The 22,113-nt window shown below is 42.0% G+C and overlaps 1 protein-coding gene across 1 annotated transcript; it reads left to right on the forward strand.

Annotated features, from left to right (window-relative positions):
* Positions 1-5,067: 5,067 nt before the first annotated feature.
* DLD (dihydrolipoamide dehydrogenase) lies at positions 5,068-20,012 on the forward strand. The gene is made up of 14 exons (XM_048068536.2): positions 5,068-5,209; positions 5,604-5,679; positions 6,385-6,464; positions 9,792-9,860; positions 11,838-11,907; positions 12,274-12,374; positions 12,716-12,859; positions 13,013-13,114; positions 14,241-14,431; positions 15,857-16,027; positions 16,406-16,595; positions 16,995-17,132; positions 18,800-18,889; positions 18,994-20,012. Exons 1-14 carry the CDS (start codon positions 5,171-5,173, stop codon positions 19,057-19,059), a joined length of 1,527 nt encoding a protein of 508 aa, XP_047924493.1. The 5' UTR covers positions 5,068-5,170; the 3' UTR covers positions 19,060-20,012.
* Positions 20,013-22,113: the final 2,101 nt, after the last annotated feature.

Here is a 22,113-nt window from a genome sequence, read left to right on the forward strand (position 1 = left end):
TAATGTGCGGGGAACAGAATTTTACGAGGTACACCGTGTTACTGATATGCCAAGCTATTCACTGGTATTGCAAAATAATTAATCCCCAAGAGGAAGTCAGATGGAAAGAAATCAGGGAGAAGGACTTCAGAGACAGAGCTCTCACTTTCTATCTGAACCACAGACTTGATAAAGTTGAGCAAACGGATGGCTAAAGCTGGCATCATCTCTGCTTCCTTTGCGGGGCCACAGCACAGTTTTGTGCAATCCTTAAATGGGGTGAGTTTTAATCACCAGCTTTGTTTATCTCAAAGTTACATGTTTAATGTGGGTGACTTGTGTTCCCTCTGTGCTCAGCAGATAGCACTGTTATGGTCACCCTTAGCAGGACAATCCTTGACACCCATCTTGGGATAAGGTGAATAACCCTCTCAATCTGCCAGCCTTTCTGCATCTCCTGCAGGAGCCCAGCAGCCGAGCTTTCTATTAGACCTGCCAAACCAGATGTCTGACTTCTTGACAGCTGCAGTGAGGTGAGACAAATTCTGCCTTGATCGCTCACTTTTCCTGTATAATAAAAGCAGAAGCAGGAATCCTTGAGGGCCCTAAGGAAGGTTGTGTTGGCCCTAGTGCATGCACATAAGATGGGCGGACAGCATCTCCTGGGGACTTATTTTCAAAGTCACCTGCTGACCATGCAGGGAATTTAGGTGCTTTCTTTAGGAGGATGGCTTCAGTGGGTGACTAACCTTTAAATGCAAAGAAGGGTCACTCCCTCAAGTGAGGCAGCTGGATTGAGCCTGTCGCAGGCAGAGTGCTGGGTGTTTAACCACAGTATGTGATGAGGCCTTAGGTATGTCAAAGTTACAGCTTGGACTGAGGCCCTTTCTGCAGGCACCACCTGGTGTGAGAGAACCTAAAGTGGTCCTGCCAGAAGTCCCACCTCTGGTGCTCTTTGGGGGGCCTGGGGCTCTTGTCTAGCTCCCCTTTGACTCAAATTGCAGCACTTCTGCACCCCCAGCCCCTGCTCACCTCTCCTGAGCTCCAGCTAGCAGAGGAATGTCCCAAACGCTTAACTCTCCTGCAAGCAGCTGGGAGCCACAGATCGCTGTAAAATACCGACAACAGAGTACATACCAGGAGTCCTGATATGCTTTTGAGACACTTGTCCTGCCTCTTCTGTGAATCTGAAGTATGCTGCTGTTCTGCATCTGACCCTGTCCCACTTTCCTTCCTCCTTCCTATTTATCCCATGTTGCCCACACATTGTCGTCTCTTTGCTTGATGCAGAACCTCGAACAGAACAACTCGCTGTGGGCATGGGCTTGCTGTAGCTTTCTGGCCACTTCCATTGTCGTCTTGTTTTAATGCTTGAGTGATAGGAAGCTTATCTAAGCAGAACAATAGGATAAGCAGTACAAAAAGTAGTACAGTACCCTGCTTTTTGATGTGAAACAAAATGCCACACCTGTTTCATTCTGGATATACCTTGCCCTGCCATGGTGTTCACTCTCATCAAACAAAACAAAACAAAACAAAATAAAAAAAACAAAGGTTTTTGTTGTTGTTGTTGTTAAATATGGCTTTTCAAGGTACAGGATACTTATCTTGACCAATTGTGTTAGATCAGTGTCAGATCTTTTAGTTATGTTTTTCCAAGTGAGTATCAATGTAATATTCTGACTAGATTGATAATTTGATCATCTTGATGTGTATGTGTACAAATACACATGTGCATAAGCACATACAAAAATGCAATTTGTAATATTCGATATTAAAAAAAGAAATGCAATCATCTAGGTTTTTACGTGTACTTCTCTCAACGAAATCCTTGCAGATCTTCATTAGTCCATGCAGTCATGATGCCCTCTGTTGGCTTCAGTATGTGCCTGCAGCTTTCCTCGTCCAGCTCCGAGTCAGAGCTGACTTGTCAGGGCGGCTAACCAGAAGGCTTCATGCTCCTGTTTATTTTCCTGACACAGAATCACAGCAAGGCTGAGGCTGGCAGGGCCCTCTGGAGGCCAGCTGCTCCCATCCCTGCCCAAGCAGGGACACCCAGAGCAGGCTGCCCAGGACCAAGACCAGGCAGCTTCTGAAGATCCCCAAGGAGGAGACCCCACAGCCTCTGTGGGCAGCCGGTGCCAGTGCTCAGTCACCCACACAGCACAGAAGTGCTCCTGGTGTTCAGGCAGCACCTCCTGTGTGTTGTGCCTATTGCCTCTTGCTGGCACCGGGCACCACTGAAAAGAGCCTCGCTCCACCTTTTTTACACCGTCCCTTCAGGTATTTATAGACACTGAGGAGATCCCCCCTGAACCTCCTCTTCTCCAGGCTGAGCAGTCCCAGCTCTCTCAGGTTTTCCATATGTGAGGTGCTCCAGTCCCCTGATGATCTTCATTGGACTCATTCTAGTATGTCCATGTCTCTCTTGTACCAGAGAGCCCATAACTGGACATAGTAATCCAGATGTCAAAGATTACTTCCTTGACCTGCAGGCAATGATCCTCATGCAGGATACCATCAGCCAGCTTTGCAGCAAGGCCACATTTCACACGTAAAAAGGCAATAAAAGTCAGGAGCAATAATGATCAGGATAAAATTAGGATGCAATAAAAATCGGGAGTGTACCCATGTACTGTAACTTGTCTTTTCAGGAAAGGAGCGCCACAACAAAAGAAAAGCAAGGTAGAGTCATATCACAGGAGCAATAGAACAAAAAGAACTTGTTCTGTTCTTTACAACTAACATGATTTTAAAGGCAATGCACTAAGAATTTGACCTTTATGGTCATTATTACTCAGTGATGTAAAACATCAAGAAACTATTTTAACAACATCCAAATCCTGTCAAAGTCCCCAGGAATGTTCAGAAAAGCAGTGCTGGCCACCATGAACCCAGGCAACACACAGATAATGGGCAAGGCTGTTTGGAGGTGACTGCCAGGCCTGCGGTGAATGGGCTGGAGGAATCCAACCCCATGCTCCTCTACCTCCCCACTTTTCTTGTCCAGCAAGATATGCTTTGGTGCTTTCTGCATTTCTGCAGGCCCCCACACCCTCTTGTTACTTCTGGGTCCTAAAGCAATGGCCACAGAAGGCTCTGTCCCTTTGGTGGCCCTGGTAATCATGAGCCTCTTCTCTAGTCTCCAAAAACGTCACGGTGCAGTGTGAACCTGCAGCCTCGAGTCATTTCTTGTTGCAGAAGTTGGTCTTGTTCGCTGCTTGCCTTAACAATGTGCTCAAGGCATTTTATTCCACATCTGAAAAAAATTATATATTTTCCCCACAAATAGTCATGGCCTGCCAAGCATGGCCTATATGGGGAGGATGGCTGTGGGGCAGCCCTGTGCATGGCCTCGTACCCTGCTGTGCAATGGGGTGGGAAAGCCATGGAGAAATAAAACCTGTTGGATGGGTGCTGTCTGTCAGGTACAACTGGAGCATTTTTGCATTTTGTTCTCTTTGGCCTGCTGGTTAGTGAGGATGGGGGTAAGTGACGGGGCCACGACATGTATGCTGCAAGTACAGGGGACTCTGGGCTGCTTTCTCATTAGTCAGCCTAAGGGGTAGGGATTTAATCACAGAAATATCAGGCACATACAGTCTGCAGGGCTGCTGGAGGGGCAATCAGAGAAATCCTGGTACAGGAAGACCGGAGTCCGGCCCACTGATGACGGCCTTTCCCTCTGATCGTTCACAATGTTAGTAGGTGCCAGTGCACACATTTCCTAAAGCACTTTCCACAGATCTGACTATATTTTATTAATGGGCATGTTGCTCTTCTCCCTGATGGTTCCTCTAAATAATTCAAGTCTGCTTTAATCACAAAGTCTGGCATTTATGAATATCATGCCTCCCTTCTAAGAGAGCTCCCCAAGCGGTGGTTAGTGATGTGCTTCTCTGGGTGGGACGCAGCAGAACACCGCCACCTCATGGCAACCTCCATTCCCTGCAAAAAGTTAGCAAGCCCGTCTAGGAAACTTGTGAACAGAAAATATTTTCACTTTTGGGCAAGTTGGGCAATGTTATGGACTACGTTGCCTATTACTTATCTAAAACCACAGTTAGATGATTTTAGTATAAATGAAAAAGAATATGGCACATATTCTAAAACTGGTGGAATTCAGTAGAGAAGGAAATAGTGTCCTGCTGCTCTTCTCCTCCAGGCAAGGAGTGATTTCATAGAATCACAGAATCATTAAGGTTGGAAAAGCCCTCCAAGATCATCTGGTCCAACCACCCCCTACCACCAATATCACCCACTAAACCCTGTCCCTAAGCACCACGTCCAACCTCTCCTTGAACACCCCCAGGGACGGTGACTCCACCACCTCCCTGGGCAACCCGTCCCAGTGCCTGACTGCTCTTTCTGAGAAGAAATGTCTCCTCATTTCCAGCCTGAACCTCCCCTGGTGCAACTTGAGGCCATTCCCTCTAGTCCTGTCACTGGTTACCTGTGAGAAGAGGCCGACCCCCAGCTCCCCACAGCTTCCTTTCAGGCAGTTGTAGAGAGCAATAAGGTCTCCCCTGGGTCTCCTCTTCTCCAGACTGGACAACCCCAGTGCCAACAGCTGCTCCTCACAGGACTTGTGCTCCAGGCCCTTCACCAGCTTCGTAGCCCTGCTCTGGACATGCTCCAGGGCCTCCATGTCCTTATGTTTGTAAATACTGGTGTGCTGATGGGCAGGTAATGGGTCAGCGGGGTGTGCAGCCTGATTTCTAGAGAGCACGTAGGTGGGAAGCATACAAATGGAATGAAATTAAGCTCTGCCAATTAAAAAGGGAAAGGGAAAGGGAAAGGAGAAAAAGAAAAAGTTGATATTCTAATTCAATTCACTTGAAGTTATTTCCAAAATGAAATACCTTGGCTTTTATATTTTTATTTTAAAATTTGACTACATGCCCATTTGGCTGTCATTTCGAAGAAAAAAAAGGTGTTTATTCTGGGAAACGAAGTATTTAGACTGCCCCGATACGTTCCCAAACGTTGTTTTTCGGGTGCGGTTGGTTCGCGGAGGCCAAGGCACGAGGCCAAGCCGCGCGCCCTGCCGCTTTAAGAGCTCCTCTGCATAACCCCGCCCGCCTCGCGGCGACCACGGCCCCGAAGCCCTCCGGCAGGGGGCGCTGCGGCGGCCGGGGCTCGCAGCGCGCCTGCGCGAGTCCGCGGAGTCCTTGGAGCGGCGGCGGCCATCATGCAGCGCTGGGGGCGCGTCTGCTGCGCGCTCGCTCGGGTACGGCGCGGGGGGCTGCGGCGGGGCGGGACCGGGACGGGACGGGACGGGACGGGCAGAGCCGGGACGGGCAGAGCCGCGACGAGCCGGGACCGGACCAGCCGGGACGAGGCGAGCCCGGCCGCCGGGGCTTCCCCCCACCCGACCCGGACACGGGGAGGGAGGGGCTCCGCCGCCGGCTCCCGTTGGTGGCCGCTCGGTGTCGGTAACGGGGCGCCGCTGGGGGCTGCCCTCCGCCGGGCCGGCACCGAAACGGGGCGGCGAGGCAGCGGCAGCGCCCGCCGGGCTGCCCCCGGCCGCCCTGTGCCCGTCGCGGGTGCTAACGCGGGGTGCTGCCTGCCTGCCCGCTGCGTGCGCGTCGGCTGCTAAAAACGCGGTGTTATTTTTCTTGCAGAGGAGCCATTTTGATCGGATTCATCACGGTCTGCAGGGGGTTTGCGCGGTGCCGCGAAGGAGCTATGCCGAGCAAGGTGAGCCGCTGTAGGTAAACCCACGCGGGAGAGAAGCAGAGCTTCAGACAAGTCGGGCGCCCAGGTGCTGGAGTCCGGTTCAGAGTTTTAGTTGAAAAGTGCTCGTTTGGCACATCTGCTATCAAACTAAAAGCGTACGCAGAACTTGAACTTTATATCATCAGAGCGGTGGCACTAATTAATAGAGGAGACTGTGGTTATAATGACTTTGGTACAAAGTTCATAGTTTCTGCAAGATTCACAATCAATAGAGGTTGCGTGGATGTCTATTTTAGCAATATTTGCTGCATTATAAGCTAATAATTTGCATTTATCTTTTGTGCTAGACATCAGTAGAAGCTAAGTTGAAAGAATGTTGTAATAAACCATTTAGACATCTTGGGTTAAATTCCTAGAATTTTTATAGCAGCAGGGACACGTTAGACAAAATCTAGTTATTTAATTTCATTTTACATTATTTTCCCTGTGAATTTTAAGGGTGGTTGTTTTGTATTGCAGAGTGAATACATCCACGCAGCCTTTCCTTTTGTCTGGAAAGCTGTTCTCGAATGCAAAATGTAATTTACCTAATGCATTAAATGACATAATTTTTAGTAGTGACTTTTCAGTGTTTTGGTGCCGTCAAATATGAATTATTTCAGAAATAGGTTGGTACTCCTGCAGTAGTTTGTAAACCAAAAATAACTGAAATGTTTTCTATTTCAGTTGATGCCGATGTCACAGTTATTGGTTCTGGCCCTGGAGGGTATGTTGCTGCAATCAAAGCAGCTCAGCTTGGATTTAAGGTAAGACCAGACCTTTTGGTCACTGAGCAGAATGGTCATCCAGATGAAAGTGTTTGTGTGAAACTGGGAAAACTGAAATTCGTATGTCCCATCTTGGGCCGCCAGATGCTGTTGACATAACCATAAACTGTTACCTTGCTTACCTATATTATATGGAAGTTGAAGTTGAAATGAGGAAAGTATTACTGTCTAGACTGCTAGGAGGCTACTCAGGTCAGCTTGCTTCTGGCTGGAAGAGATAGTTGGGATAGGCTTACAGTCTTTTGTGAGGGAAAAGGTAGGAAAAAAATGCTATGAAGGAAACTCTCCCAACAAAAAAAAAGAAATTGAGACAGTGACAAAAAAGCCACTTAAAAACTACTCTGAAATCATGAAGAAGAGACAGGGGCTTCAAATGGTTGTGAGCAAACTGCCTGAGCAGGGAGGTTGGACCAGATGACCTCCAGAGGTCCCTTCCCACCTCAACCATTCTGTGATTCTGTGGGGAACAGAAAAACAGTATTCAGCTGATAGGCTTTTTGAATGTGAGTGGATGAATTCCATTGCCATCTGAGAATTTGAGGTGAAAGCAAGTATTTTCGTAAGTTTCATTTTTCATTCATAAGCGAGTGTGACTTCAGCAAGGTTGTTATTTACCTTTACTCCTTAATCTGAGCCCGACTTGTTCTCCTGGCATTGCATTATTCTCAAGTATTTTGAAATCTGAGAAGGAAGGCAGTGCTGGCAGACTTACGTGTGCTCCTGCTGGCTGGTACGTCCCAGTGCTTTGACAGCTGGACTTCATGACAGAACAAGTTGGATAGACCACCTGGTAAGGACAGGAGCTCCCATTTATGAGTGGAGTTCCAGTCCAACACTGGAACAGGGGCCCAGGTTAAATGTAGTTGTCATCCCTGGAGGTTTTCAGGACTTGACTGTAAAAAGGCACCGAGCCACCTGATACAGCTTTGATGTTAACTGTGTTTGGAGAAGGAAGTTTGACTAGATAGTCTGCAAGGAAGGTGCCTTCAACCTAAATGTATTTTTTTAATTCTTGAGTGCTGTCTCTGTTTGGTCGTTACTCCAGCAACTGGCTTTCAGTGATGTCTTTTTGGGTATATTTCAGCCTTCTAATGTGTAGCAGTACCAAAATATAAATATTTGAGGTTTCATTAAGAAGTTTTGCATCTGCCTGTGACCCTAATGCAGATAATTGAAATGTCTATCCTTGTTTGCAAAACCTTTTTTGTCTCGGTTTAATAAATATTCCTGCCTTTATATGTATGTTGTCGCTGAGCTATTAGCACGTGGAAAAAAAAGGTACTCAGTGCTACAGGTTTTAATTGAGATTTAGGCCATCTACTCTATAGTTTCATATTTATTTATTCTAAGGCTATTTTGTGTGGCTGGATGTCTGCTTTTCCTGGAGCAACACTTTACTCAAGTTTTTCATATATGTGGTTAACAGTAGGTTACTGTATACAAGGAGATTAAAAAAAAAGTGCTCATCATTTGTTCTGTTGTGTTTTGTCATTTGTTTTACAGTTAGAGTGGGCAAAGGTTCTGGGCAGGCTTACATTCATCACCTGTAGTGTTGAAGAAACTTGAAGAATGGTTATGCTGAGGAATGTAATGCCATGGTTTTGTGACACTGGCAAAAAGATAGATTCCGTCTGTCCATCCACAGATAAAACTGAGTCTGCTCTACAGAACTTTGAACCTTGAATTTTAGTGGTACCTCTGCTAGCACAAGTGTTAAGTCCTTGTATCATGACTACAACATCCCATGTTATTGCTGTATTGGGTTTACATGGCGAGGTTTTGGTGCTGGGGGGCTGCAGGGGTGGCCTCTGTGAGAAGCTGCCCTGTGTCAGATAAGGGCCAGTTCCAGACGGCTTCAAAAGGCTGGCCAGAGACAAGCCAGTGAGCAATGATTTTTGTGCTTCTGTGAGAGAAGATGTAAGAAAAGGAGAAAAAAAAAAAAAACTGCTGCGCAACAGCAGCTGGGAGAGTGAGGAGTGAGAACCAGCCCGGCAGCCCCCAAGGTGAGCGCAGCAGGAGGTGCTCCAGGCAGGCAGCAGCAGTTCCCCTGCGGCCTGTGGAGAGGCCCCTGGTGGAGCAGGCTGTCCCCCTGCAGCCCATGGGTCCCACACGGAGCAGATCTCCACGCTGCAGCCCGTGGAGGAGCCCCCGGTGGAGCAGGTGGATGTGGCCTGGAGGAGGCTGCGGCCCATGGAGAGCCCCCGCAGGAGCAGGCCCCGGGCCGGAGCTGCAGCCCGTGGAGAGGAGCCCACGCAGGAGCAGGGGGTCTGGGGGGAGCTGCCGCCTGTGGGGGACCCGTGCTGGAGCAGTTTGCTCCTGACAGACCCCATGGTGTAGACCCATCTGGGAGCAGTTCTTGAAGAGCTGCTGCCCGTGGGCAGCCCCCACAGGCTCAGTTCAGGAAGGACGGCATCCCGTGGGAGGGACCCCACGGGGAGCAGGGGCAGGGAGTGACCGAGAAGGAGCAGTGGAGGTGAAGTGCTATAGAGTGACCGCAGCCCCCATTCCTCATTCCCCTGTGCTGCTTGAGGGGAGGAGGTGGAAGAGGTCGGATGGAGGGGAAGGTGTTTTTAGTTTGTTTTTTTTAGTTTCTCACTGCTCTGGCTTGTTTGTAATAGGTAATAAATTACATTAATCTCCCTTATGCTGAGTCTGTTTTGCCTGTGACAATAACTTTTGAGTGAACTCCCTGTCCTTATCTCAACCCTTGAGCCCTTTCCATCATATTTTCTCCCCACTTCCCTTTGAAGGGGGGGGTGTGAGAGAGGGGTTGTGGTGAAGCTCGGCTACCCACCTGAGTAAAACTGCCACAATTACCAGCAATGTTCTCTGGGCAGTGGCTTCTGAACAATTTTGCTTGGTCTGATCAGTGGAGTTGATTTAAAGTGGACGAGGCAGAACCTTATCAGGTCAGTGTAGGAGCAGCCTATGCTGTTTGATCCATAGTGCGGCTTTTAAAGCCCACGGATCGTTTCACATGCCCTCATGTGCTTAAAACAGGAGGCGGGGTGGACAGGGTATCAGCATGTCTCAATGTGTTTCATTGATTTGACAGAACGAGGAATGAGTCTTGTTCTTCGTGTTACCACCACCTCTACTCTAGCTCAAAAGCATCAATTTAAAGGAATGATGAAAGGGTTTCACCTGCATGGTCACTTCTCAGCAGATTTGAATTCTTAGATTATAATCCAAGGAGCTCTTAATTCGAGCATGCATGCCCATTGCAAAGGGGGAGATGCCAGTTATTTTTGCCTCTATAGAAAGGTTTGCAATGTTCTTCACCTCTCCCTCCTTTTCTCCCCTCAGACTGTCTGTGTAGAAAAAAATGAAACATTAGGTGGAACCTGTCTGAATGTTGGATGTATTCCTTCCAAGGTAAGTGTACATAGTTTGTCATAACTTCATTAAAAAAGAACAGTACCTGCATGTATCACTTTAGAAACCATTACTTAATCTTTTTTCAAGATTGACACACTTTGTTTAGAAATTGAATTTATAATCCAAATGAACTGAGGAGCTTCATAAATATAAGCAGAAATATTTTGTTTACAGACTGTTTTATGGGGTTTCCCAAATGAAAGAGAGAAAGAGGGATGAAAACCAGGGGTGCATACAGATTATCTTCTCACTCTGGTGAGCTTGCAGTATGCCATGTGAAATTCCAGATCCTTCCAAATTTTTTTTCAAATCTGTAGTTTTGTCCAAGGTGATGTACTTACGTTAAAGGGATGCTGAGCTGTTCCCTGTTCAGTCACTAGAAATTACAGGGATAGAGGCACCCCTGAAAAATGATTAACTTTGTCTGGTTTTGATTGGACGCACCACGCTCTGAAGATAACTGTCCCTTTCCAATGACTGTAGGAAGAGCCTCATTGATTAGTTCTTGAAATATTAATCTAAGCTCAAATAGTATTCTCACTGGCCCAAAAAGATAACCTGGAGAGTGGGGCTGGTGGTGCTTCTGTGGAGTAGTGCCGGTGGGGAGAGAAAAGGGAGAACCCAAGATGTGCTCCTAAGGAAGGAGAAAGAAGAAATTCAGAAGTAGCTAATATTTGATGCTATCAATGCCATTTTAAGTAACTTTAAAACTAGAGCTTTGTAAGAGCAGTGCTGTTGCTAGATGAAAGGAGTCTTCTTCGCTAGCATCCAGCAGGTGAGGGAAGATACTGACAGGCTCGTGATGACCATAGTAACAGATACAATTTTCTTACAAAGATCCCTCCTAACAGTATTGCTGTTCCTAATCTGTTTGCTTAGAGAGGTTCTGTTAGCGTTATAGGAGAAAATACAGTATAAATACAAAGTTTTGTAAATGATATATTATTTTGCCTAGATATTTTAGTAATACTTCTAATGCGGCTCAGAATATATATTGAGGAAAAACTCAACACTTAGATGTAGATCAACCCGTCATTACTATGCACGCTTGGAACTTTGCTAGGATCTATTTAATTGACTTTTCTTATTGAGTCCTTGATTATTATTTTTATCCTCAAGGTTCTTACAAAAGTGGTTCTGAACCCATGGTTAAACCTGGATGCTATCCAGAGTTTTTTCAGGTGGCAATAAACTTCTTAAGAAGTGGATATGTAGGCTGCGTACACTGAAACAGTAACAATTTCAGATACTCATTTCCAAAAAGCCACTCAAAATAATATACTGGTCATGGAGTTTTTTCCTTTGTAATTGCTGAAGTCTTACGCAGTGGCTGTGTCTCCAGTTAATGTTTTGGTTATTACAGGTTCAGGGTTGTAGCAGTTAGGTAAAATGGACAAATTTTAAACATTGAGAGTCAGTAAGAGTTACTCAGAAAAATGATATTATCTTGGTCCAACAGTATTAGTTTTACTCAAGCCTGTGTATATGAGGCTAGTATCTCAATATATTCTTTGAATATATTGTACCTTCTTTAGGGTTCAGTCTGTGCAGACTACGCAGTTTACTTCTTGCACAGATATTGATAGTTCCCTGCTTGTGATGGTTATCATAAAAGACTTACTGTTTCTTCCTGAGATCTTTCCTTAATAATAATGCTGTTTCTAATCAAAATGCTGTTCTGGTGGTTCTGCATTTCTAGCTGCTCATTTATAAACATACTTACAAAGGAACTGTTCTAACTTTATTTTTGAACTGTGAGTGTCCAGTGACCTGAACTAGCTCTAAGCCATCAACTACAACTAGCTGTGCAGCTGTGGTTTTGAAATGCACCTTTTAAAATATCAATTTCAGACTTACTAGAGAATGTTGTGCAAAGAACATGTTTTTTTAAATATACTAGCTAATACTACTAATATTTAATTAATTCAATTGCAAGCGTATGTCCCAATTCATGTTTTTGTGTGTATACTTTAGGCCTTGCTGAACAACTCGCATCTTTATCATTTGGCCCATGGAAAAGATTTTGCTAGTAGAGGAATTGAAAGTGAGTATGCAGAGCAACTTGTCAGTGCCTGGTAATGTAAATGGTTTCCATCAACAAACAAGTATAACAGTTCAAATTGTGTTGTTTTAATTGTAGGAAAGTTATTCAGAAAACTTAACTGAGTAGCAAACAATATCCTTTCTCTGTCAACTAGAGGTTTAGGGACATGTGACTATTCCTTGAGTCCTGAGTAGAGAAGTTATACTTGAATAGCATAGTACTGCTATTTAACATAGCAGTTGTTGAATATAACCTTTATCATTTTGTAGAGGCCTTCAGTACATCTTATTGTATCAAACCTGTTAATTGTGTAGGTTAGCTCCTATAAATAAACTGGGATGCTTAATCCAAGTTTTTTAACCTTAGTTACAGGAATCCGCTTGAATCTAGAGAAGATGATGGAACAGAAGAGCGGAGCAGTAAAGGCCTTAACAGGTGGAATTGCTCATTTATTTAAACAAAACAAGGTTAGTTTGGATTATATACTGCAGTGTATCTGTATTTTTTTTCTGATCTAAATTTGTTGCTTTTTGCTTTCTCATGTTTTTGCCACATAAATTAATTTGAGTGACTGACTCAGCAAGGGCAGATTCTGAATGCTTTACTTTTTAGGCTATTTTAAATGAACAGCTCTTTTATTCTTAAATCTAATTAAAAGAATAATAGTAACTTACTTTGTGATTTGTACCAGATGGTGATGCAAAGGTTAGTGTTAGCGGCTTCTCTAAAGCAGTGAAATTCAAATTAAATGTAGCATAACTTACATAAGTAATTTGAATCTTAATGTACTGTGTTCTGATTATCAAAGGTTACACATGTATCTGGGTTTGGAAAAATAACTGGCAAAAACCAAGTCACTGCAACCAAAGACGATGGCAGCACACAAGTTATCAATACCAAGAACATACTTATAGCCACAGGCTCAGAAGTTGCTCCCTTCCCTGGAATTACCGTACGTATTTGAAATCTCGGTGCTACTGTCTTTCAGTGGGTAATATCCACATCGTTTATTGTGTAATAACTTTTTGCATCTGATTGGCCTTCGCTTTCTGTGAGCTGTACGTATTGTAAGCCTCTCTTTGTGGATTTCTTTGCCTGTCACTAGATTGACGAAGATAATATTGTGTCATCCACTGGTGCACTGTCACTAAAAAAAGTCCCTGAAAAGATGGTTGTCATTGGTGCAGGAGTCATCGGCGTGGAACTGGTGAGAGAATATTTAAACCACTCGGTCCTTAATTTATAAAGGAACAGGATGTTGTTTTTCATTGTACTTAGCAGTATTGCTGTGATTTAACAGATGTTGTGTGAGTTGTAGTGAAATCTCAGAATCTATGGCCTGCTAGCTCCCTTTCCTACCTGAAAATCTGGGATAAGTGTTTGTTGCATCAGCATTCCTGCATCTGGTTAGCTAAGTGGAGAAATGAGAGAGGAACATACAGGCCTCACATACAGTTTTTTGGGTTGTTTAACTTCCACTGAGGTTTGTACTTCTTCTGTATCTAGATAGGGGAACTTCCTCTTTTAAGGGAAGTTCATTTTAAACTATCCTAGATTCCTGTTCATAGCAATTAATCCCAAAAGTCTTATGTGATACAATTACATGTATTATATCTAATAACCAAAGGAGTGAAGGCTTTGTAGATCATCTTAGGCTGAGTCCCTTTGCCTCATACCTGCGTAGTTCAAGAAGTATGTTTATGTGCTGGCTTTGCAATGGCTTGAGGATTTGCACATCTTCTTAGTGGTTGATTTAGCTTGCAGACCATTAAGCAAGGAAAGAGTAAGCAAAGTGAAATACTATCTGGATGGATGTGGGCTAAATAAGGTATATATGGCTTTTGTGAAGCTGATGGTAGTGGTTATCGTTAGAAATACATGCAGAAGCAGCAGTAGTTATTATGTAAGTTTTATGCAATAAAATATGTCTTACTGTTTTGATTTAGTTTGATTTTGTGGTATTAGGACACCACAACTTCTTTTGGGTTTTCTGAGCTACATGCCAATTCTTTGGGCTTTAATTTTTCTATTCCTATAACCTAAAATATACCTTATTATTTTAACCGTTTATTTAAAAGCTTAATTACATGGGTTACATCACAGTAGTTTTAGGCGTGCAAACAGTGATAAATTCACTTTTTCTGAAAGGCTTGGGTTTAGGGAGGCAGACGTGTTATCCTACACTATAATGTTTGTAAAAACCGATCAGTTTGCTATAACGTTTTGTCCCCCTTTTGCAGAGTTCACTGTTTGTGGTAAATACTGCAGTAAAGAAACATGAAATTTTCCTTTCAAAACCTTCTCTTCCCTTAAGCATGTTGTTGTGACTGCAGGGGTCAGTTTGGCAGCGCCTTGGTGCAGACGTGACAGCCGTGGAGTTCATGGGCCATGTTGGTGGAATGGGAATTGACATGGAGATCTCTAAAAACTTCCAGCGTATTCTTCAGAAACAGGGACTTAAGTTTAAGCTAAACACCAAAGTTACAGGTGCTACCAAGAAACCAGATGGAAAAATTGATGTAGCGTAAGTATTTAACATAAAACTAAAGGAATGCAAGTTACGTTCCTCCACCCAGTCCTTCAGATCTGTTTGAAAATACAGTCTGATATTGTTCTTCAAACAAGAAGAAATGAAACTTAATTCTTCAGTGGCATTTAATTTTTATCTTGTATTTAACTTGGTGTTCATAATTTTGGCTTTATTGAATTCTAAATTGTTTGTATCGGAGAGGTTCTATTGACTTGAGTTGGTGTGCTAGTGTAAAAAAAAAAACAGCGTTTTTTTTTGTTTTTAGTGAGATCAGTGATTTTTAAAAAAAAAAAAAACAGACCACCCTAAGTCATGCTTTTCATGGAAGTTCTCTGCTTCTGGTATAATTAACATAAATTATTATTCATATGGTTATTTTTAAGCTATTAATTCTTGGATGCTTACTGGAAAGGATCTTTTGTCCTTTCCTCCCCTTGTCTCCAAATAAGCATGATAGAGATTTGATTGCTTCCGATTAGAAATAAATGAAATTGTCCTGGAATGTTTTAAATAGCCAGACTTGAGCCTGTTGAAGACTCTAGATGAACAGCTAATACAGAAAAATATAAGGCAAATTTTCTTTGTAAGGTCCCTACCTGTACACTACTACCTCTGTTCCTTTTCTTGTCTACATATTCTCTGTGCAGACAGGTTACATAAGCATTTTCTTAAAACTGCAGTTTAACGTTACTTAATAAATGTAAGCTTAAATGCCTTTTTCATTGAAGTCTTAATATGATGAATTGTTTGCTCTATCTCCATGCCTCAGGACAGTCTGTGCTTCGCCATTGTAGAGGTCCTAGCTTTGGGCCTCTTTATGTACCGTGCTGATGCTGGCTGGACCTCTCATGTAGTCTCTGTATTTAGAGTGTTTCATACTCAAAGGGAGTGTGCTTTTCAGACACACTTCCTAATCAACCCCACTTGCCATGCTTTGGTTCTTTCTTGCACTCTGAGCACATGAACTGACCTTGTTCTGGATGCAACTAAACGTGAAGATGAACTTGAGGGATGTACCTTATGCAAGACAGATCTGCAGTTTGGGGCCAGGAGAAAGCTTACTTAGAATACATGGCCCTACCTCACCCTGAAGTAGAAACAGCTTGGATGCTGAGTACTCAGCACCGATTGCTTTGCTGTACAGATTTGCTCTTAGCAGGCCATGCTACTTGCTAATGGATGCGTAGGCTGAATTTCTGTATCTAAGAGTTATTAACAAATGGGGTAAGAATTACTGGCCCTTCTTCCCTCTCCTACTCGTCGACTCTTGTAAGGAAATGAGGGGTGGACTGAAGGCAAGTGGTTTTGGGTGCCAGATTGAGCCAGTAGGTCACCATCTGGATCATATTAATTACTAGTCAGCGAAACACAATGCTGCAAGTTTACAGCTTAGCATTTTTGCTGTTTGTTTTTCTATAGTGTTGAAGCAGCAGCTGGTGGCAAGGCAGAAGTAATAACTTGTGATGTGCTCCTAGTCTGTATTGGTAGGCGTCCTTTCACAAAGAATCTGGGTCTCGAAGAAATTGGAATTGAACTTGATAAGAAGGGGAGAATCCCAGTCAATAACAGATTCCAAACCAAAATTCCCAAGTAAGTAATTAATTAATAGTACTTCTGACTTTATTTGAAACAGGACTCTAATTTTTAAAAGTTTAACCTATTAAAACGCTCTAATTGCTGAATATAGCTTTTTCTGAAAGGAAAACCTAAATTTCTGTTTATTTATGCAGTTGAAGATTTGTAGTCAACCCTTAAAGTTTTGTAATTTAAAAGTCACTATGTGTTGGTACTAATTCTTGAAGTGTGGTCATTTGGTGGAAGCCTTTCTTCTGTAGTCTCTATACTTCTGAGAATTAATGTTTGAATCTGATTTTATTGGAGTATGTTTTAAAACAACTGTTATATAAAGTAGCCTAGGTGTACTAGGACTTTTTAAACAGTATCTTATTTTGTTTCATGGTCTGATAGCATCTATGCTATTGGTGATGTAGTTGCTGGACCGATGCTGGCCCACAAAGCTGAGGATGAAGGCATTCTCTGTGTTGAAGGGATGGCTGGGGGAGCGGTTCACATCGATTATAACTGCGTACCCTCTGTAATATACACTCACCCTGAAGTGGCCTGGGTTGGCAAATCAGAAGAACAACTGAAAGAAGAGGTATTGTTTGTTTTTCTTCTCAGACAAAACTCTTTTTTCCAACGTGGATGTGGTTTCATAATCTAGTAACGGCTATTAGTTTATCTAGCTACTTTGTGCAGGAGAATTTCTCTATCTGAATGTATTGTGTAGGGTGTATGATTGATTCCTTCCTGCATGCTACCCTCACAAGGATCATGGTCTTGTTTAATAACTTGTTTTGTGAAATTAATATTGATTCTTGTCTATTTTTATTTAATACACCTTTATACCTGTTATCTTCATGCATTGATCTGCTTGTCTTATCTGCCTCTTATTTTTGTATTAGTTCTATTTTTATATTTATCTGTATGGTTACATCATTCCTGTCGAGCTTTCAGGTCATTAACTCAATGCCAGTAACACATATCTGTTTTGTAGGGGGTAGAATACAAAATTGGGAAATTTCCATTTGCTGCTAACAGTAGAGCAAAGACAAATGCTGACACAGATGGCATGGTGAAGATACTTAGTCAAAAATCAACAGACAGGATGCTGGGTGCTCACATTTTAGGCGCAGTAAGTATTATAAATTGTGCTGTTGTCTTGGTAGCTTAAGGGCTTTTTGTTGTGTTACGCAGTTCTTGTAAAAAGGAAGATTTGAATTTCCCCAAATCACTTCAATTTGCTGTTGTCTTCTGCAGCCATGCCCTCCTGCCCTTGTCCCCAAGGCTTTTCTGTTGCTTTGGTGTCAGACCCACCTTGTTTTTTTATTGATTCCCTAGAATTGCTAGGGTTATTCAGTTACTCTGTTTTTTTTTTTTCTTTATGAATGTTGCCAAATACTTGAGAGAACAGCAGAAATTGACTCAAGGTCTAGAAGTTGGGGAGCTGAATGGACTTTTTTTCATTCCTTTTTTTTCTCCTCTGATATTCCAGCTTCAGCAAAGTTGGTAACCTTATGTGGCATTCACCAAGTCTGGGGTCAGTAACTGATGGAACTCGATTAAAAACAGATCTTTTTTTCAGAATTTGAAATCAGAAAATTCTTTATGTGAAAAATACCCTTTTCTGCTCTACCACCCAGTCAGAAGTTGTATCTTAGACCCTAATCTCACTCTTTGGCTTGGTTTGGTTTTCTTAGCTGTAAAGGTGTAAATGCTCTTCTTTTATTCTTTCCCCTAAAGATGTATGCAGAAACATTTCTGTATATCTTTGCGTACTGTTTTCAGAAAGAAAACTTCTTTAAGAAAACAGTGTTAAACACCGAGGCTGTACTCTGTTTTCCTGGAAAGGAAATTTTATTCCTATGGAAGGATATACTGTCAACACTGGAAGATTTAGCACTGTAACATTCATATCTGAATGGGAAATTACTTACACTGAAAAATAAGGGACCCTGAGTCTTTGTATGCGATGGTTGTCAGTGTTTTCTAGTGAAAAGTCTTTATAACAAAAGTGTTTGTAACTAAACAGCATTGACTAGTGGAAGACACTCGGAAGTTGTGTTATAGGTAGTTGTGTGGATAGGCTGTGTTTCTGAATCCTATTTCTATCATTCCTTATAGGAATACATAGTAAGGTGTTATGCTAGTTACTCTTCTCTCACAATGCCAATCAATTAAAAAAAAATCCCCATTCTCTAAAGAAAGCACAGCTCAGTGAGACACAGTAATTTTCATCAATAAAGGGAAAGGGCTGGGGAGAAACTTTGTGTATGTGATGCTAAAAATGTAATTGGAGACTTCGTTATTTTATTTCAGCTACTCAGCTTTTCTGGGTAAATCCCTATAAATACAATAGATAAATATACTGTAAATATAAATTAATTAAATTATGAAATTATAAATTAATGAAAATGAGGGCCCTCTTTTATTTATCTAGTTATCAGTTTAATTTTCCAGAAGGGCATTAGTGGTTTTTTTTTTTCTGTAGTGATAATATACAGTACCTTTGATCAGAATGTGGGTAGTACCTGATCAGTATTTTGTGGGAAAAATGCCCAGATTTTACACAACCCTCAGTAATAAGAACTCTGATTTTGTGTTATGTTTAGATTTACGCTCAGTTTGAGTACTTAAAACTGGCATTAGAACACAGCTGAAGTCCTAGTCATATTATGGCAGTGTTTTGTTATTTTTTAGCAAAATAGAATTTACAAGCTGGATACTTCCTAGTTAGTAATTTAAAGAATCTGCATAACTGCGTAAAGATTTGTTCTAACTGCAAAGAACATTAAATCACAGGGTGCTGGCGAAATGGTTAACGAAGCTGCTCTTGCTATGGAGTACGGGGCATCATGTGAAGATGTAGCCAGAGTTTGCCATGCCCATCCAGTAAGTTTTTTCTAAACAAACTGTTGAACACCATGGTTGCACAGACATGCCATAACTACATGTAAATATTAACGATTTGTACCTTTTGTATCTATTCTCTGCAGACGGTGTCAGAAGCCTTCAGGGAAGCAAACCTAGCAGCATCTTTTGGCAAAGCTATCAACTTCTAAAACGAAAGACCAGTTCTCTGTACATGCGTAGTACATGTCTGGAAATGGACTGTGGTCCCTTGTGGAAGGCTGAGTTTGAGGATGTTAGGACTGAATTAAGTGAATCTCTTCATTTTAGCCATCAGATATTTAAACAAGTAGAGTTTGGAACAAGCGGAATTATCCGGTCTCTGTAAATTAAATACTTACAATTACGTGTTTATTTACATTCTGAATGTTGCAGAAAAACAGCCTAAGAGAACTTTTTTTCTCAAAACCAAGCATTTCGCTGCTGCATGGGATTATAAAGTGTGTTGGTCAAAACTCTGAACAAGTGTCCAGCATACCTGGTGTGTTCTTATTTGAAGTAGTGATAGACTAAAACAGTTGAATGCTGGCACTTAGAATGCTGCTGGCACTTAAAATGCCACTGTCACTTCCGCACAAAAACGTATGTCCTTCTGAAAGGATTAACTTAGTATTTAACCTACTTCTTCTTGCATACAAATACCAAAATTTGTTTTGATCTAGTAATGTTAGGGTGCTGGGAGAAGAGGGGCTTGTATAGATCAATTAAAACTATATTAACTTTTTTAAGAGAAAATCTCCGTGTGTGTGTGATTCTCCACACATCATGTTTTCATATTGAAAACTCATCGGGAAAAATCAAGTGCTGATAGAGAAATGAAAAAATGAAGAAAAATTTCATCTTTCTGCTACTTAATCTTGTTTTTAAAGCTTCCATTGTCCAATTCTCTTCAACCTCAAAATGCTAGAACTGGATAGCAAAGCAGCGCTCACAGTTGAGTGTGATAACATGAGGGTTAATCTTCTGCACCTTCCACACACAAGGGCTGCAGCATCAGCTCTGCACATAGTTGAGACGTACTTTGTTCTCTCCTGTTTTCTGTTTTGTGCTCTCTTTGTGTCTCTGCTGTAGCAAGAGAGCTTAATAAATATTTAACATGGCTGGCTGGAGGGTTATATTGGGTTTTGTTTGTCACAAATAGCATCTTTGGAATATCCCTAATGTGTATAGGGAATGTGCCCAATTCCAGTAGCTCACTTGTTTTGCAAGGTGCCTTTTTTTTGTTATGCTTTTCTGCCTTGAAGAAAATCTTAATGTGTGCTGATATTGTACGTGTCCTTTTCCATTATGCCGTTGGAATGATAAATGAAGAAATGCTTTAAAAAAAAATCTGCAAAAGCTACTTGACTTTATGTATAGACAAGATGGTTATGTCACTTTGCCTTTCTTTAGAGCTTCTAATTCAAGTATTGAATTGCTGTCCGTGCTGAGAGATGGAAGAAGATTCAAAGTCAGGTTGAATAGGGCTTTGAGCAACCAGTCTAAGTGGAAGATGTCCAGCCCTCTGCAGGGACCAGGTGATCTTTAAAGGTCCCTTTCAACCCAAACCATTGTGATTCTATGAAATGTACAGTTTCCTTAAGATATCAATTAATCTATATACACCTGTAATACTATTCTTAATTTTGTTTTTATAACCTCTGTTTGAAAAGTAGATGGGAATCAACCAGGGTCTTTAAGCTCATCACCAGGCTAAGAGATAATGCAGTGTATCCTTGAATTAGTGGAGTAAGTGACTTAATGTGGATCTCCTTTCAGGTGGGTGTTAGTAGGATGTTGCTGAAATAAAGCAAAGGCAAGACAATAGAATGAGGGAGGAAGAACACGATTCTCAAAGATCTAGGCATTTCAGAATCACTTCTCCCTATGGGTAAATTCTATTAAGTGTTCATCTGACACTTTGCAAGTTCTAGATAGAAGCCCTGCTCTCTAAGAAATACTTTTGTGTCCACTCCTCCCCTCCCCTCATAATTGTGGCAGTTTTTGACAGTCTTGCTGTGGTTCAGCCTTGGGATTCATCAGTTACAAATTCTCATATGTCATCTTGTTCTTGTTAAATTTTTGGAGTTTGAAACGCTTTGAAGACTGCTACTAAAATTGTACCAGAGATTTGTCTCCCAGACACTTGAAAATAAAAATCAAGGCCTGGGATTGTTATGGTATTGTTACTTCCCAGTATCATTTCTGCTCTAGGTAAATATACGAAGAGTGCTTGTAGAGGTAGGAATAAGCCTGAATGTTACAAAGTTTGCAGATTTTATTTTTAACAGCTGTTAAATGATGCTGCTGTGGTAAGCAATTCCTGTTCTGGATTTTTTTGTTCTAGTGTTTGTAATGTGTGAAGGCTGGATGATGATTTACGTGTGCTGCTCTTCAGTTTCCATAGGTGGCGCTATAATTCAGCTGTAGTTGCCCTGACCAGCTTCTGCTCACAGTCAAGGTGAGGTAAATTGTTGATCAAAGAATACATCCAAATATGTTTCTCAGGTCAGAGTTAGCAGTCAGGATATGTAAATGCCTGTTGCAGATGAGGATGCTAACTTGCACATAAGTTAGTTAATACTACAGACCAATTACTACAATTACTGTGTGGTTGGCTGAAGGTGCGCTGTTCTATAGTAACTTTGAACTTAAGTACACAGTTTATATGAACTGGATATCACTCTTGCACTTCAAAAAAAAAAAGTCTTATTTGTGTTTTGTTAAGTACAAGCTGCTCTTAGGGAGCTTCAGTGTGCTGCTTTAAGAGTCTGTACAACTCCTTAACTGCTTCACATTAAGTGCCCTATGAACTTGGTAGCTTTCTTCTAGAGAGTCTTGATCCTCCAACGATGGTTTATCACATGTGGTTTGCAGAACCCCTTCAGTGCTGACCTCTCAAAAAGTATTTCAGTGAAGTTAAACTTGTTTTAAGCCTAAATGGGTATCATGCAGAGGTTAAATATTCTTTGTGCAGTAAGTAGTAGGGTGCAAATGCTAGCTAACCACACAGATGGTATTTCTTCTTTCACTACTAACTGTTCTGAGTTATCATGCTGTATTTCACAGTAACTGGAACCCCTATTTAGAATTATGCAGTTGGAACCCCTATTTTATTAGATCTCTAGCTATTTTAAAAACAAGATTTGCAGAACCTAAAGGATTAATTGATTTACTTTTTCAGCTACTGAAAACAGCAAGGAACTTAATGAGTCATACGAGGTGCA

The sequence above is a fragment of the Anser cygnoides genome, chromosome 1 (assembly GCF_040182565.1).
Source record: "Anser cygnoides isolate HZ-2024a breed goose chromosome 1, Taihu_goose_T2T_genome, whole genome shotgun sequence".
NCBI classification, from domain to species: Eukaryota; Metazoa; Chordata; class Aves; order Anseriformes; family Anatidae; genus Anser; species Anser cygnoides.